This window comes from Salmo trutta, chromosome 33 (genome assembly GCF_901001165.1).
Source record: "Salmo trutta chromosome 33, fSalTru1.1, whole genome shotgun sequence".
Lineage (NCBI taxonomy): Eukaryota > Metazoa > Chordata > Actinopteri > Salmoniformes > Salmonidae > Salmo > Salmo trutta.
In genome coordinates, this window is record NC_042989.1 from 10,039,241 (window position 1) to 10,053,186 (window position 13,946).

General features: G+C 44.3%; 1 protein-coding gene across 1 annotated transcript in view; it reads right to left on the reverse strand.

Moving 5' to 3' along the window:
- The window catches only part of akap6 (A kinase (PRKA) anchor protein 6), a gene marked incomplete in the record, with an annotated part of 168,943 nt that overhangs the window by 101,336 nt on the left and 53,661 nt on the right, over positions 1-13,946 (reverse strand). The window contains 2 exon segments of the mRNA XM_029729740.1: positions 9,733-9,908; positions 11,632-11,728. Coding sequence (XP_029585600.1) covers positions 9,733-9,908; positions 11,632-11,728 — 273 coding nt within the window.

Genomic DNA, 13,946 nt, shown 5'->3' on the forward strand with positions numbered 1-13,946 from the left:
GTTTATTTAGGAGTTTGATATAGTCGAACTAATTCAAGAATGTATGTGAACGTGGCCCTAGATAAAGTGATGTAGATATGAATTCCAGGACAGCAGCCTCTATTTTATCTCTATGAATGTGGCATCAATTGCAGTGCCTTCAGAAAGTATTGACTTTTTACACATTTTGTCGTGTTACAGCCTGAATTTAAAATGAAAAATGTAGATTTTTTTTGTCACTGGCCTTCACACAATAACCCATTATGTCAAAGTGGAATCATGCTTTTTGAAATATTAAAAAAATTCCATGAAAATGAAAAGCTGAAATGTCAATAAGTATTCAACCCCTTTGTTATGGCAAGCCTAAATACGTTCAGAGTAACAAGATCTCTGTAGTCCACATACAATTATCTGTAAGGTCCCTCAGTCGAGCAGTGAATTACAAACACAGATTCAACCACAAAGACCAGGGAGGTTTTTCAATACCTCGCAAAAAAAGGAAACCTATTGGTTGATGGTAAAAAATTAAAAAAAACAGACAATGAATATCCCTTTGAGCATGATGAAGCTATTAATTACAGGTTGGATGGTGTATCAATACACCCAGTCACTACAAAGATACAGGCGTCCTTCCTAACTCAGTTGCTGGAGAGGAAGGAAACCGCTCAGGGATTTCACCATGAGGCCAAAGGTGACTAAAACAGTTTAAATCAAATCAAATTTTATTGGTCACATACACGTGATTAGCAGATGTTAGTGCGGGTATAGCGAAATGCTTGTGCTTCTAGCTCTGACAGTGCAGTAATATCTAACAAGTAATATCTAACCAATTACACAACATATACCCAATACACACAAATCTAAGTAGGAATGAATTAAGACTATATACATATGGACGAGCGATGTCAGAGCAGAACGGACTAAGATACAGTAGGATAGTATAGAAAACAGTATATACATTTGAGATAAGTAATGCAAGATATGTAAACATTATTAAGTGAATGAGATACCGTAGAATAGTATAGAAAAAGTATATATATATATATATATGAGATGAGTAATGCCAGATATGTAAACATTAAGTGACTAAAATACCGTAGAATAGCATAGAATATAGTATACACATGAGATGAGTAATGCCAGGTAATTGGCCAGTGATTTCTAGTCTATGCCTAAAGGCAGCAGCTAGTGATGGCTGTTTAACAGTCTGATGGCCTTGAGATAGAAGCTGTTTTTCAGGTTCTCGGTCACATCTTTGATGCACCTGTACTGACCTCGCCTTCTGGATGATAGTGGGGTGAATAGGCAGGGCTCGGGTGGTTGATGTCCTTGATGATCTTTTTGGCCTTCCTGTGACATCGGGTGCTGTAGGTGTCCTGGAGGGCGGGTAGTTTGCCCCCAGTAATGCGTTGGGCCGACCGCACCACCCTCTGGAGAGCCTTGCGGTTGTGGGTGGTGCAGTTGCTGTACCATGCAGTGATACAGCCTGACAGGATGCTTTCAATTGTGCATCTGTAAAAGTTTGTGAGGGTTTTAGGTGACAAGACAGATTTCTTTAGCCTCCTGAAGTTGAAAAGGCTCTGTTGCGCCTTCTTCACCACACTGTCTGTGTGGGTGGTCCATTTCAGTTTGTCAGCGATGTGTACGCCAAGGAACTTGAAGCTTTCCACCTTCTCCACTGCGGTCCCGTCAATGTAGATAGGGGGGTGCACCCTCTGCTGTTTTCTGAAGTCCACGATCACCTCCTTTGTTTTGCTGACGTTGAGTGAGTGGTTGTTTTCCAGGCACCACACTCCCAGAGCCCTCACCTCCTACTACTCAGCCTACTACTGTTGTGTCGTCTGCAAACTTGACGATTGAGTTGGAGGCGAGCTTGGCCAGCAGTCATGGGTGAACAGAGAGTACAGGAGGGAGCTGAGCACGCACCCTTGTGGGGCCCCAGTGTTGAGGATCAGCGGAGTGGAGGTGATGTTTACTAATCTTCACCACCTGGGGGCGGCCCGTCAGGAAGTCCAGGACCCAGTTGCACAGGGCGGGGTTCAGACCCAGGGACTTGAGCTTAATGATGAGCTTGGAGGGTACTATGGTGTTGAATGCTGAGCTATAGTCAATAAACAGCATTCTTACATACAGTTGAAGTCGGAAGTTTACATACACCTTAGCCAAATACATTTCAACTCAGTTTTTCACAATTCCTGACATTCAATCCTAGTAGAAATTCCCTGTCTTAGGTCAGTTAGGATTACCACTTTATTTTAAGAATGTGAAATGTCAGAATAATAGTAGAGAGAATGATTTATTTCAGCTTTTATTTCTTTCATCACAATCCCAGTGGGTCAGAAGCTCACTTACACTCAATTAGTATTTGGTAGCATTGCCTTTAAATTGTTTAACTTGGGTCAAACGTTTTGGGTAGCCTTCCACAAGCTTCCCACAATAAGTTGGGTGAATTTTGGCCCATTCCTCCTGACAGAGCTAGTGTAACTGAGTCAGGTTTGTAGGCCTTCTTGCTCGCACACGCTTTTTCAGTTCTGCCCACAAATTTTCTATAGGATTTGAGGTCAGGGCTTTGTGATGGCCACTCCAATACCTTGATTTTGTTGTCCTTAAGCCATTTTGCCACAACTTTGGAAGTATGCTTGGGGTCACTGTTCATTTGGAAGACCCATTTCCGACCAAGCTTTAACTTCCTGACTGATGTCTTGAGATGTTGCTTCAATATATCCAAATAATTTTCCTCATGATGCCATCTATTTTGTGATGTGCACCAGTCCCTCCTGCAGCAAAGCACCCCCACAACATGATGTTGCCAACCCCATGCTTCACGGTTGGGATGGTGTTGTTCGGCTTGCAAGCCTCCCCCTTTTTCATCCAAACATAACGATGGTCATTATGGCCAAACAGTTCTATTTTTGTTTCATCAGACCAGAGGACATTTCTCCAAAAAGTACGATCTTTGTCCCCATGTGCAGTTGCAAACCGCAGTCTGGCTTTTTTATGGCGGTTTTGGAGCAGTGGTTTCTTCCTTGCTGAGCGGCCTTTCAGGTTATGTTGATATAGGACTCGTTTTACTGTGGATATAGATACTTTTGTACCTGTTTCCTCCAGCATCTTCACAAGGTCCTTTGCTGTTGTTCTGGGATTGATTTGCATTTTTTGCACCAAAGTACGTTCATCTCTAGGAGACAGAACTCGTCTCCTTCCTGAGCGGTATGACAGCTGCGTGGTCCCATGGTGTTTATACCTGCGTACTATTGTTTGTACAGATGAACGTGGTACCTTCAGGCGTTTGGAAATTGCTTCCAAGGATGAACCAGACTTGTGGAGGTCTACAATTGTTTTCTGAGGTCTTGGCTGATTTCTTTAGATTTTCCCATGATGTCAAGCAAAAAGGCAGTGAGTTTGAAGGTAGGCCTTGAAATACATCCACAGGTACACCTCCAATTGACTCAAATGATGTCAATTAGCCTATCAGAAGCTTCTAAAGCCATGACATCATTTTCTGGAATTTTCCAAGCTGTTTAAAGGCACGGTCATCTTAGTGTATGTAAACTTCTTACTCACTGGAATTGTGATACAGTCAATTATAAGTGAAATAATCTGTCTGTAAACAATAGTTGGAAAAATTACTTGAGTCATACACAAAGTAGATGTCCTAACCGACATGCCAAAACTATAGTTTGTTAACAGATATAACATTTGACGAAAACATAATCATTTCAAACCTTTCTTACATTTGTTTACGATCACATATTTTGTGATCTCTCTATCACTCTATTTTGCGGTGGAATACTTTGGAACAGATTTCCAACATTAAAATCACTTGGAGCTGATCTGCTCATGTTTTTACAGTATTTTATATCCAACAAGAAAGCATTTGAAATACCACAGAAATCTTGAGGGGCTCGTGGGCCGCCAGTTGGGAAAATCCTGATTTACAGAGTTTAATGGCTGTGATAGGAGAATACTAAGGATGGATCAACAACATCGTAGTTACTCCACAATACTAACCTAATTGGCAGCGTGAAAAGAAGGAAGCCTGTACAGAACATGCATGCTGTTTACAACAAGGCCCTAAAGTAATAGTGCAAAAGATTTGGCAAAGCAATTTACTTTTTGGCCTGAATAGAAGTGTTATGTGTGGGGCAAATCCAATACAACACATTACTGAGTACCACTCTCCATATCAAGCATAGTGGTGGCTGCATCATGTTATGGGTATGCTTATAATCGTTTAGGACTGGAGAGTTTTTCAGGATAAAAAAGAAACGTAATGGAGCTAAGCACTGGCAAAAAACCTGGTTCAGTCTGCTTTCCACCAGATACTGGGGAATTCATTTACCTTTCAGCAGGCCACTAACCTAAAACTAAACACCAGATCTACACTGGAGTTGCTTACCAAGACAGTGAATGTTCCTGAGTGGCCGAGTTACAGTATTGACTTAACGTTACTTGAAAATCTATGCCAAGACATGAAAATGGTTGACTAGCAATGATCAACAACCAATTCGACAGAGCTTGAAGAATTTTGAAAAGAATAATGGCCAAATGTTGCACAATCCAGGTGTGCAAAGCTCTTAGAGACTTACCCAGAAAGACTCACAGCTGTAATCACTGCCAAAGGTGCTTCTACAAAGTATTGACTCAGGGGTGTGAACACTTACGTAAATGAGTTATTTCTGTATTTAATTTGCAATACATTTGTAAAGATTATTATGGGGTATTGTGTGTAGATGGGTAAAACAATACATTTATTATCAATTTTAATTCTGTCTGTAACAGAACAAAACGTGGAATAAATCAAGGGGTATGAATACTTTCTGAAGGCACTGCACATGTCAAGAGAGGAGACTAATAATTTGATACATTATTATAGATTGTTAATAACCAAAGCAATCCGTACTCAATGGAGAAACACAGTTGCTGGTTTAAACCAGTCAAAAGAGAGCATGTGAATTCTCAACTATAAGAGGCATGAAACAGCAGTTTCCTGACACTTGTTTCAGTGTTTCAGAATGCATATTTAGATTTATTTCACAAAACATTGATTATCATATTCAAAATACCTTATCTCCACAATAAAAGGCTTGGCAAAGTTGGCAAAATTGTTTAACTAACCAATGCACTATAAACTATTCTACAAAGTCAAAATAGTCATACCTAATGGAAAATGTACTGCCTCACCATCCAACACAAACTAAGTCGTAAAGCTGGGTGAACCCTGAACATCTACCCATAATTCCCGGCTGATGAAGAGGGGGCTGATGGGAGCCAGGCAGCAGTCCGCCCAGACTGAAAAGTCTCCCCGGAAATGTCCCTGTCCTGCTTTAAAGTGCCACTCCACTTCCTTTAATTACATTTTCACCAGGCAGCAATAACCTGGGGTCAGTTATAAGTGTGCTGTACCTTGATATACCTAAGACCCACTCCATATGCAGCATGGTGGTGTGGCATATCACTGGTGTGGCATGGCCCTTAACATATGCCCAGTGAGCAGAATGGGGGATGATGATGACAACGGTGGGCCCTCCTCCCCTCCTGTTATTCTCCCTCCCACCACCCTCCCCCTGCCACCTCTCATCCTCATGCCCCCCCCCCCCCCCCCCCCCACGTCCCTCCCCCGCTGTGCTGCAGTCAGCCAGGCTGGCTGGTTGAAATTGGGGCCTCGGGGCAGACAAGCTGTCTGGGAGCAGCGGCAGATAAGGCCCCACTGATTTTACATACATACATACATAGACACACAGGCAGGCCAGCATAAGTATATGCCACTGACACCTGGCAGGGCTCAGATGACCTGAATAATCCCACTCTGAGGAGCTAGATATTGTATCACTTGGGGCGACAGAGGCAGCAATAGGTAGGGGACACAACACCTACTCTGATAAACTTTGCTGTAATGTGAGGCATGGTAATGGCAACATCGCCCAAATATCACCAGAGTGCCGGGTGTCGTTTGGTCACTGACTGGGGGCTGTTTCGTCAAGCTGGTTAACTGGATTTATGTCCCCTGTGACCAAACGAACATGGTCTAATCTGAAGGGATCACTGGGGAGAGTGATGGGGTTACTGGGAGGAAGAAGGGTCAAACCACCCCTGCCTCCAGAGAGATATGGTACGTTCCAACTCTGGGCACAGACTGACTGACAGGCGGATGGACAAACTGACTGACACAACATCTACATCAGGCTATTTTGGACAAATAACACACACCACCACTTTTTCCATGGATGTCAATGATGTTAGCTGACAATTCTGCTGCGCTTTCACAAATTCCCTCCATGTTGAAAATGTTCAAATTGCATCATCTTTTGTCTCAGAGAGAGAATCCACAAGAATCCACCGGCTTCTCCACCTGAGGAGGAATGATAACCGCAAATGGAGGAAGAGTTGATGATGGGGCTGTGTATGTGCTGGGCTATGCTGTGGCTGTGCTCTGCAGGGGCTGTGCTAAACTATGGCTGTGCCATGCCATGAATAGTGTGCACACTGGTGCATGAAGAGGAGGTGAAAGGAGAATCATGGGAGACATTGAACATTGAAATACTTCCTCCCAGACCTAACCTACACTAGGTGTGTGTGTGTGTGTGTATACACATCCGTGTGCGTGAGTCCATGCATGCATGTTTGTTTGTTTGTGTGGTCAACACCTTCCCGTTCTGTGAGAGAGAGTGAGTCAAAGGCATGGAGAAAGAGCCTGCAGCAATTCCTGTAATGTGACAGACAGTATCCTCTGACAGTATCCTGCTAAGCTCTTGTATATTGCACTGTTCTTCAGGTCCAAACCACCAAGGCTCAGGGAGAAACGCATCACACACCACCGCCACCAGAGAGTAGAGCTGCATCCCAAATGGCTCCCTATTCCCTATATAGTGCACTACTTTTGGCCAGGGCCCATAGGGAATAGGGTACCATTTGGAATATGGCCTAGTTGACTGAGAACCCAGCTTTACTATTCCACAATAATATTCAATCCATGTTAAAATCACAGGGACAATCTGAACTCACACAAAAGTTCTCTTGTAAGAGTTATCTCTCCCCTCTTAACTGATATTCTGTGACATTTCCATGAATCACGTACAGATACTATGTTCTTCCATAACTCTGTGTAAAGCATGCTTAGCTTTGCCTTGTACTGTATGAAATACAAATGCTACCTTCTTCGTCACCATGAACACCAACAGTCTGGGCTGCATCCCAAATGGCACGCTAATCCTTACATAGTGCTCTACTTTTGACCAAAACCCTATGGGCCCTGGTCAAATGTAGTGCACTATATTGGGAATAGGGAGCCATTTGAGATGCAGCTCTGGAGTATCATTATTTGCCAGGGGATTTTGAGAAGCAGCAGCTTGTTATTGAGACTGAAGCGTTGAAGTGTTGAAGCTCCGAGCTGTTTATCATTACATGCTCTCTCCTCTCGCTCTCCTCTCTCTCTCTCCTCTCTCTCTCCTCTTGCTCTCCTCTCTCTCTCTCCTTTCCTCTTGCTCTCCTCTCGCTCTCCTCTCGCTCTTCTCTCCGCTCTTCTCTCCGCTCTGTGATCTTCCCCAACAATTTAATTAGAGGAGAATAACTAAACAAGACAGGGTTCCCTCAGGATTACCATTTGACCAGCATCCAGCCATGTTAAAAACTTTATGGTCCCATGGAAAATGATTCAGACTCGGGAACATCAACGAGGGAGACGGCAGAGAGGAGCATATGGTCTCCGCAATAACAACAAACCGTTATGGCCGCCAGGAGAGACGCACCTTGCTTTATACACACCTTAATGGCGTGGTGGGGACAACGTTAGTGTCTTCATCTCACACGTTATTACCCCAGTGACATGTCGCATTGCTCTTCTATGTGGCATTTTTACACAGGCTCGAATTAATAACCTCAAAGAGCACCTGTTGTTTTTAGGAACATTAGGAATTAATGGGACACTGGAAAGAAACACCGTCGTCGTCGAAGGAAGCCATTTTCCTCTGTTCTCCATTATAACTTGGTTGATGTTTGATTTCACAATAAATTCCCAACGTATAAAGCTTAAGTACATGGGCTATATGAAGTATACAAGGGCGCCATTATAACAAGCTAACATCTCCGCTGCACACGCATTAAAAGAGCATTAAACAACTTCAGGCGAACCTCCTACGTCGATAACGACTGATGGGTGAACAACAAACGCGACCTGTTGGACGAAACCTGTGACTTATCATCCCACCCTTCGGATGACATCACCCCGTCATCCATCCATCCATCCCTCCATCCAGAAGATGACACCTCTCATCCTGCTCCCGTCTACATCTTCCTATGGTATTTACCGGACCCCGTGCCCCCTCGTCAAAGAGTCAGGACGGGTCTAAACACACAGTGCTGAGAGGAGATTTGTGACTCCTTCCCTGACCTTCCCCCCGCCACAATGGCCGCGCTCTAATTAGGCAATGCATCTGATCGTCATTAACAGCTATGGGATAATGAATCACTGGCTCGTCTCTGTGTTAATTTGCTGTAACCAAGCGGCTAATGGATGTCAGAGCTGACTGATCACACTGATTGTGGTGATTTCTAATTGCAACAAAACAATTTAAAAGCAGCAGGATTATTTATGTCGTCGCCTACGAAGAGGAAAGAGGGATGCACCGCGCCCACTACTAAAGTAAAATACCTGGAGAGGAGAGGAGAGGAGAGGAGAGGAGAGGAGGGGAGAGGAGAGGAGGGGAGAGGAGAGGAGAGGAGAGGAGAGGAGAGGAGAGGAGAGGAGGGGAGAGGAGAGGAGGGGAGAGGAGAGGAGAGGAGGGGAGAGGAGAGGAGGAGAGAGGAGAGGAGGGGAGAGGAGGAGAGAGGAGAGGAGGGGGAGAGAGGAGAGGAGGGGAGGAGAGGGGAAAGAAAAGGAGACACTGTACAGATAGCCAGCTGGCTATGCTATGCATGGGAGGAAAAAAGGGATTGTGTTTCTCATTTGGTTCAGATGAAGAAGAAGAGATTATGGTCAGAAGAAGGAAGAGCGAGGAGCGATGCTGTGAAGATTGCACCTCCACGTCGCACGGCCCCCTGGGAAATCCAGCCGAGCTGTGCTGGTGCTCTGACATGGCTGCTCATATCCTTCTGATGCACAAACACAAATACATTTCACTCTCTCTCTCTGCCTGGGCCTCTCTGGGTAAGTGGAAAGGATGCCTCCTTCCACCAAAATCAGATCTGAGCGTAATTACCAAATCACAATTGGCAATTAAACAATGAGCAATCGTAACCTAGAATGACTACGCCGGTAATTACACATTAAATGCAAGGAACATAAATTGGGTTTCACACATTTTGAGCTACAAATAATTGTGTGTGAATTTTGTGTCTGTTGCCCCCGTGCGTGTGTGTGTGTGTTTGTTGCATTTTGTCTTGTCAAATTATTCATGCTACCACCACCATTGCTTTAGAGTTCATTTATGAAACATTTCATATTCACATCATGCACAACTACGTGTCCCTCCCTCCCTCCTTCCCATGCCCAGTAACTTCTAACTGGGAAGCTTTAGCTGTTTCTTATGCTAATAGCAGCAACCCTTCCCATCTCCCCCTTCTGTTTGTTTATTTTGCTGAGTGAGCACTGGATAGCCGTGGGCTAGAGGAAGAGAAGACGAGAGGGAGAGCGGGTGGACTTCAGTCAGTGGCAAGCGGACAGGCACGCGGGCTGGGCAGGCAGGTGGTGGTGGTTGGGAGGTGGGAAATGGGGGATATGAGGGGGGAAATGGAGTCTGCATGCAGCCAGTTTACCTTGGGGCTGGCTAGTGGACCCGTGGTCTCTGCCTCCTGAGAGGCCTCAGCCTCAGTGGCCAGGATGTGGGCTTTGATGGCATCCAGAGTGTGCAGCATCCAGCTGTGCTGGCGGCGGATCTGCCTCTGGAGCTCCTGCCACTGGTGTACGGTCATCTGGAGCATGTCCCTTAGGCCTGGACAGATAATAAAGAGAGACAGAGGGGGGGAGAGAAGATATATTAAAGATAGAGAGGGAGGGAAGAATGTAGGAGACCAAAAGAGAGAGAGAAAGAGGGAGGGGCGGGCGGGGGAAATAAAGAGAGAGAGGGAAGGATGGAGGAGACCGAGACCCAGAGAGAGAGAGAGAGAGAGAGAGAGAGAGAGAGAGAGAGAGAGAGAGAGGAGAGATAAAGAGAGATTCGATAAATGAGATGAATGGCCAACATGCAGTCTTTGGATTATCCAACCAACCCTCCTAAAATCCTTCATTCATATCTCTGTATGTACTGATATTTAGCATTTTATTATGATGAACTTTTTGACCCATTATCATAATAATTGTATACCTTCTTCATCGCTCTTTAGAAAGGGTTTCCATAGCCCGAGTGAGGTAGTACCGCTCTTCATTTGATAGTACCATGAATTCTTCAGCGGTCCACCTTGCTCTCTCTATGCTGAACACAGATGCCTACGTGATCTGCCCTGCACTATGTTCACTAATGTATATGTACACACCAGTATGTGTACTGCATGTGATGAGTCGCTGGTTTATAGTTAATCCCTTCCCACACCTGCAAAACCATCAGCATGTTTCTCCAGCTCTGTCTTTCTACCAGCAGCCATGATTCACCCAAATCCTGTTTGTTCAAAGTAATTAAAAAGTGCAAATCAAGATGAATGAGCCAGGGCAGAATGTGACCCTGTAATCCACACGCACGCACAAAGGCACGCACATATGCATGTACACGCACAAACACACTGACTGTAGTATCTATTGAGTGACTGGCTGCTCAACAATGTCACACACTGCTCATACCTGTGGAATTATCATGACTGATCTGCAGAGTTGCTAGGAAACCAGTATTAGTGTCTGCAGTGCGGGAAGTAGGGGGAGAGATTTACTAAGAATTGTGGCGTCCAATAGTAAGCGAGAGAAGGTAGTAGGAACCAATGCAGATGAGATGTGGATGAAAGAAGGGAGGGAGAGAGAGAGAGAGAGAGAGGGAGAGAGAGAGAGAGAGAAAGAGAGAGAGAGAGAGAGAGAGAGAAAGAAAAGAGAGAGCTGATTCTAGTGAATCACAGTAGGGCTCTTCTCACCTCTCCTCTCTCCTCCTCTCTCCTGTCAGAGCTTTTCAAACAGCTCCAGGATCCTGGAGGCCATCTGCATTTTTAATGGTAGGCAGCTTAAGAGCCAGCGAGGAGACAACTCGCCAACAGGGAGGTCAGCTTAGCGGATTTGTACATTTGCTGAGCGCTTGGCTGGCTGGCTGGCTGGATGCTTTAGGTGAATAATCGGCCCAGCAGAGAGGAGAGAACGTCTGGATGATGGCCTCTGACTCAAGTCCTGCTGTTCCTAATTCCACCTCTCTTCATATACAGTACATGGCACCTCGCTCTCTCTACTCACTTTCATTTCTCTCCCTCTCCACCCCTTTCACTCTCCACCTCTCCTCTCTATCATTTCTCGACCCAGTCACAAGCACCAATCTCTCCCAGCCTGCCCGGACTCACTCACTCACTCGCTCAATCCACTGCAGATAGAATGCCATTGGTAATGTATGTTGAAAAAAGGCAGTTTCTTTCCCCCTTCCCCTTGCTTGAGAAGCGGTTACTTTAAGATTTATACATTCTGAAGGTCAGTATGTTAATATAAACATTAATAATAAATGTGAGGGTTGAGAGCAGTGAGAGCCGTACCTGATTTGTGGGAGATGATGACTTCCAGCAGCTGCCTGCCTTCCTCCAGTACACAGTCTTTCAGGGAACAGTGACTGTCCACGTTCAGCTTGAAGCTCTGTAGAACCAGAGACAATATGACACACATGATGACACCTCACAACAGTCAACTTACTAGATGTTACATGCTTATTTCTGTCTCTAATAAACAAGATACCACACACACTCAAGCATAAACACATGCAATGTGTTTTTGAACATAAGAACAAAAAAAGAAACATGAAAATGATACTAATACTAATTCACACACTAATACACAAAGCACACATCTCTTTTTAAAAAATACAACCCTAGAACCCCACAGTCCCACTGCTACACTTCTCTCAATAAAATACACAGTCCCACTGCTACACTTCTCTCAATAAAATACACAGTCCCACTGCTACACTTCTCTCAATAAAATACACAGTCCCACTGCTACACTTCTCTCAATAAAATAGACAGTCCCACTGCTACACTTCTCTCAATAAAATACACAGTCCCACTGCTACACTTCTCTCCATAAAATACACAGTCCCACTGCTACACTTCTCTCCATAAAATACACAGTCCCACTGCTACACTTCTCTCAATAAAATACACAGTCCCACTGCTACACTTCTCTCAATAAAATACATAGTCCCACTGCTACACCTCTCTCAATAAAATACACAGTCCCACTGCTACACCTCTCTCAATAAAATACACAGTCCCACTGCTACACCTCTCTCAATAAAATACACAGTCCCACTGCTACACCTCTCTCAATAAAATAGACAGTCCCACTGCTACACTTCTCTCAATAAAATACACAGTCCCACTGCTACACTTCTCTCCATAAAATACACAGTCCCACTGCTACACTTCTCTCAATAAAATACATAGTCCCACTGCTACACCTCTCTCAATAAAATACACAGTCCCACTGCTACACTTCTCTCAATCAAATACACAGTCCCACTGCTACACTTCTCTCAATAAAATACACAGTCCCACTGCTACACTTCTCTCAATAAAATACACAGTCCCACTGCTACACTTCTCTCCATAAAATACATAGTCCCACTGCTACACTTCTCTCAATAAAATACACAGTCCCACTGCTACACCTCTCTCAATAAAATACACAGTCCCACTGCTACACCTCTCTCAATAAAATACACAGTCCCACTGCTACACTTCTCTCAATAAAATACACAGTCCCACTGCTACACTTCTCTCAATAAAATACACAGTCCCACTGCTACACTTCTCTCAATAAAATACACAGTCCCACTGCTACACTTCTCTCCATAAAATACACAGTCCCACTGCTACACTTCTCTCAATAAAATACACAGTCCCACTGCTACACCTCTCTCAATAAAATACACAGTCCCACTGCTACACTTCTCTCAATAAAATACACAGTCCCACTGCTACACTTCTCTCAATAAAATACACAGTCCCCTCTCCCTCAAGAACAGCAATGGGCAACTTGGCAACTGGCAGTTCCCCTTTTGTAGGCCCATGGACCAATTTATTAATTTTTTTTAGGAACTCAGTCGGGGTCTCAACTTACTGTTGAGAGTTAGAATAATAGAATATACAAGATACAATTTCGAAATTTGGTTGTGCATCAGCAGTCACTCAATTAGCCCATGTCATCAAAACATTTTTAGATTGGTAAGTTAGTCTAGCGGACACCTATCTAAACTTGTAGTAATCATGGTCGAGTTACCAACTGGGGTGGGGCCAATTGACCATCAGTTATCATATTAAAAACGTGTTTTGCTCTCAAGGTGGGGGGTATGGATGTGAGTACACAGACCCACGAGCTAATACGGCCCCTCATGATGAGTTCAGATTTTTTGTGGCCCACACCCCATCAAAGTTGCTCTAGAATCCCCCTCTTCCAACAGATCACTCCGCCATCCCTTAAAGGCAGGGCCGGTCCTGGACATCCTGCTGCCCTAGGCGAGACAAAAAAATTGCAGTTCCTACAAGAATAGTCCCAGTAAGCAAAATAACATTGAAAAGACATCTCAAATACATATTTTTCCAGACGTTGAAGTTATTCAATTTATATTCTGAAGGAAAGTTGAAAATATGTCATTTATAGACGTCTACGTTTGGGCCAAATCAAGGCTGGTCCAGACTGGACAAAACTTGACAAAAACAGACATCTATAATTGGTTCAGATTTCGTCTAGACCGGACCAAAAAACAACGTCCGTGAACGTGGAAACAAGGCCAGTCCGGACTGCACAAAAAAAATGACGCCCAAAATGCGTCAGAGTCGGTCCGTGCTTATTGAGG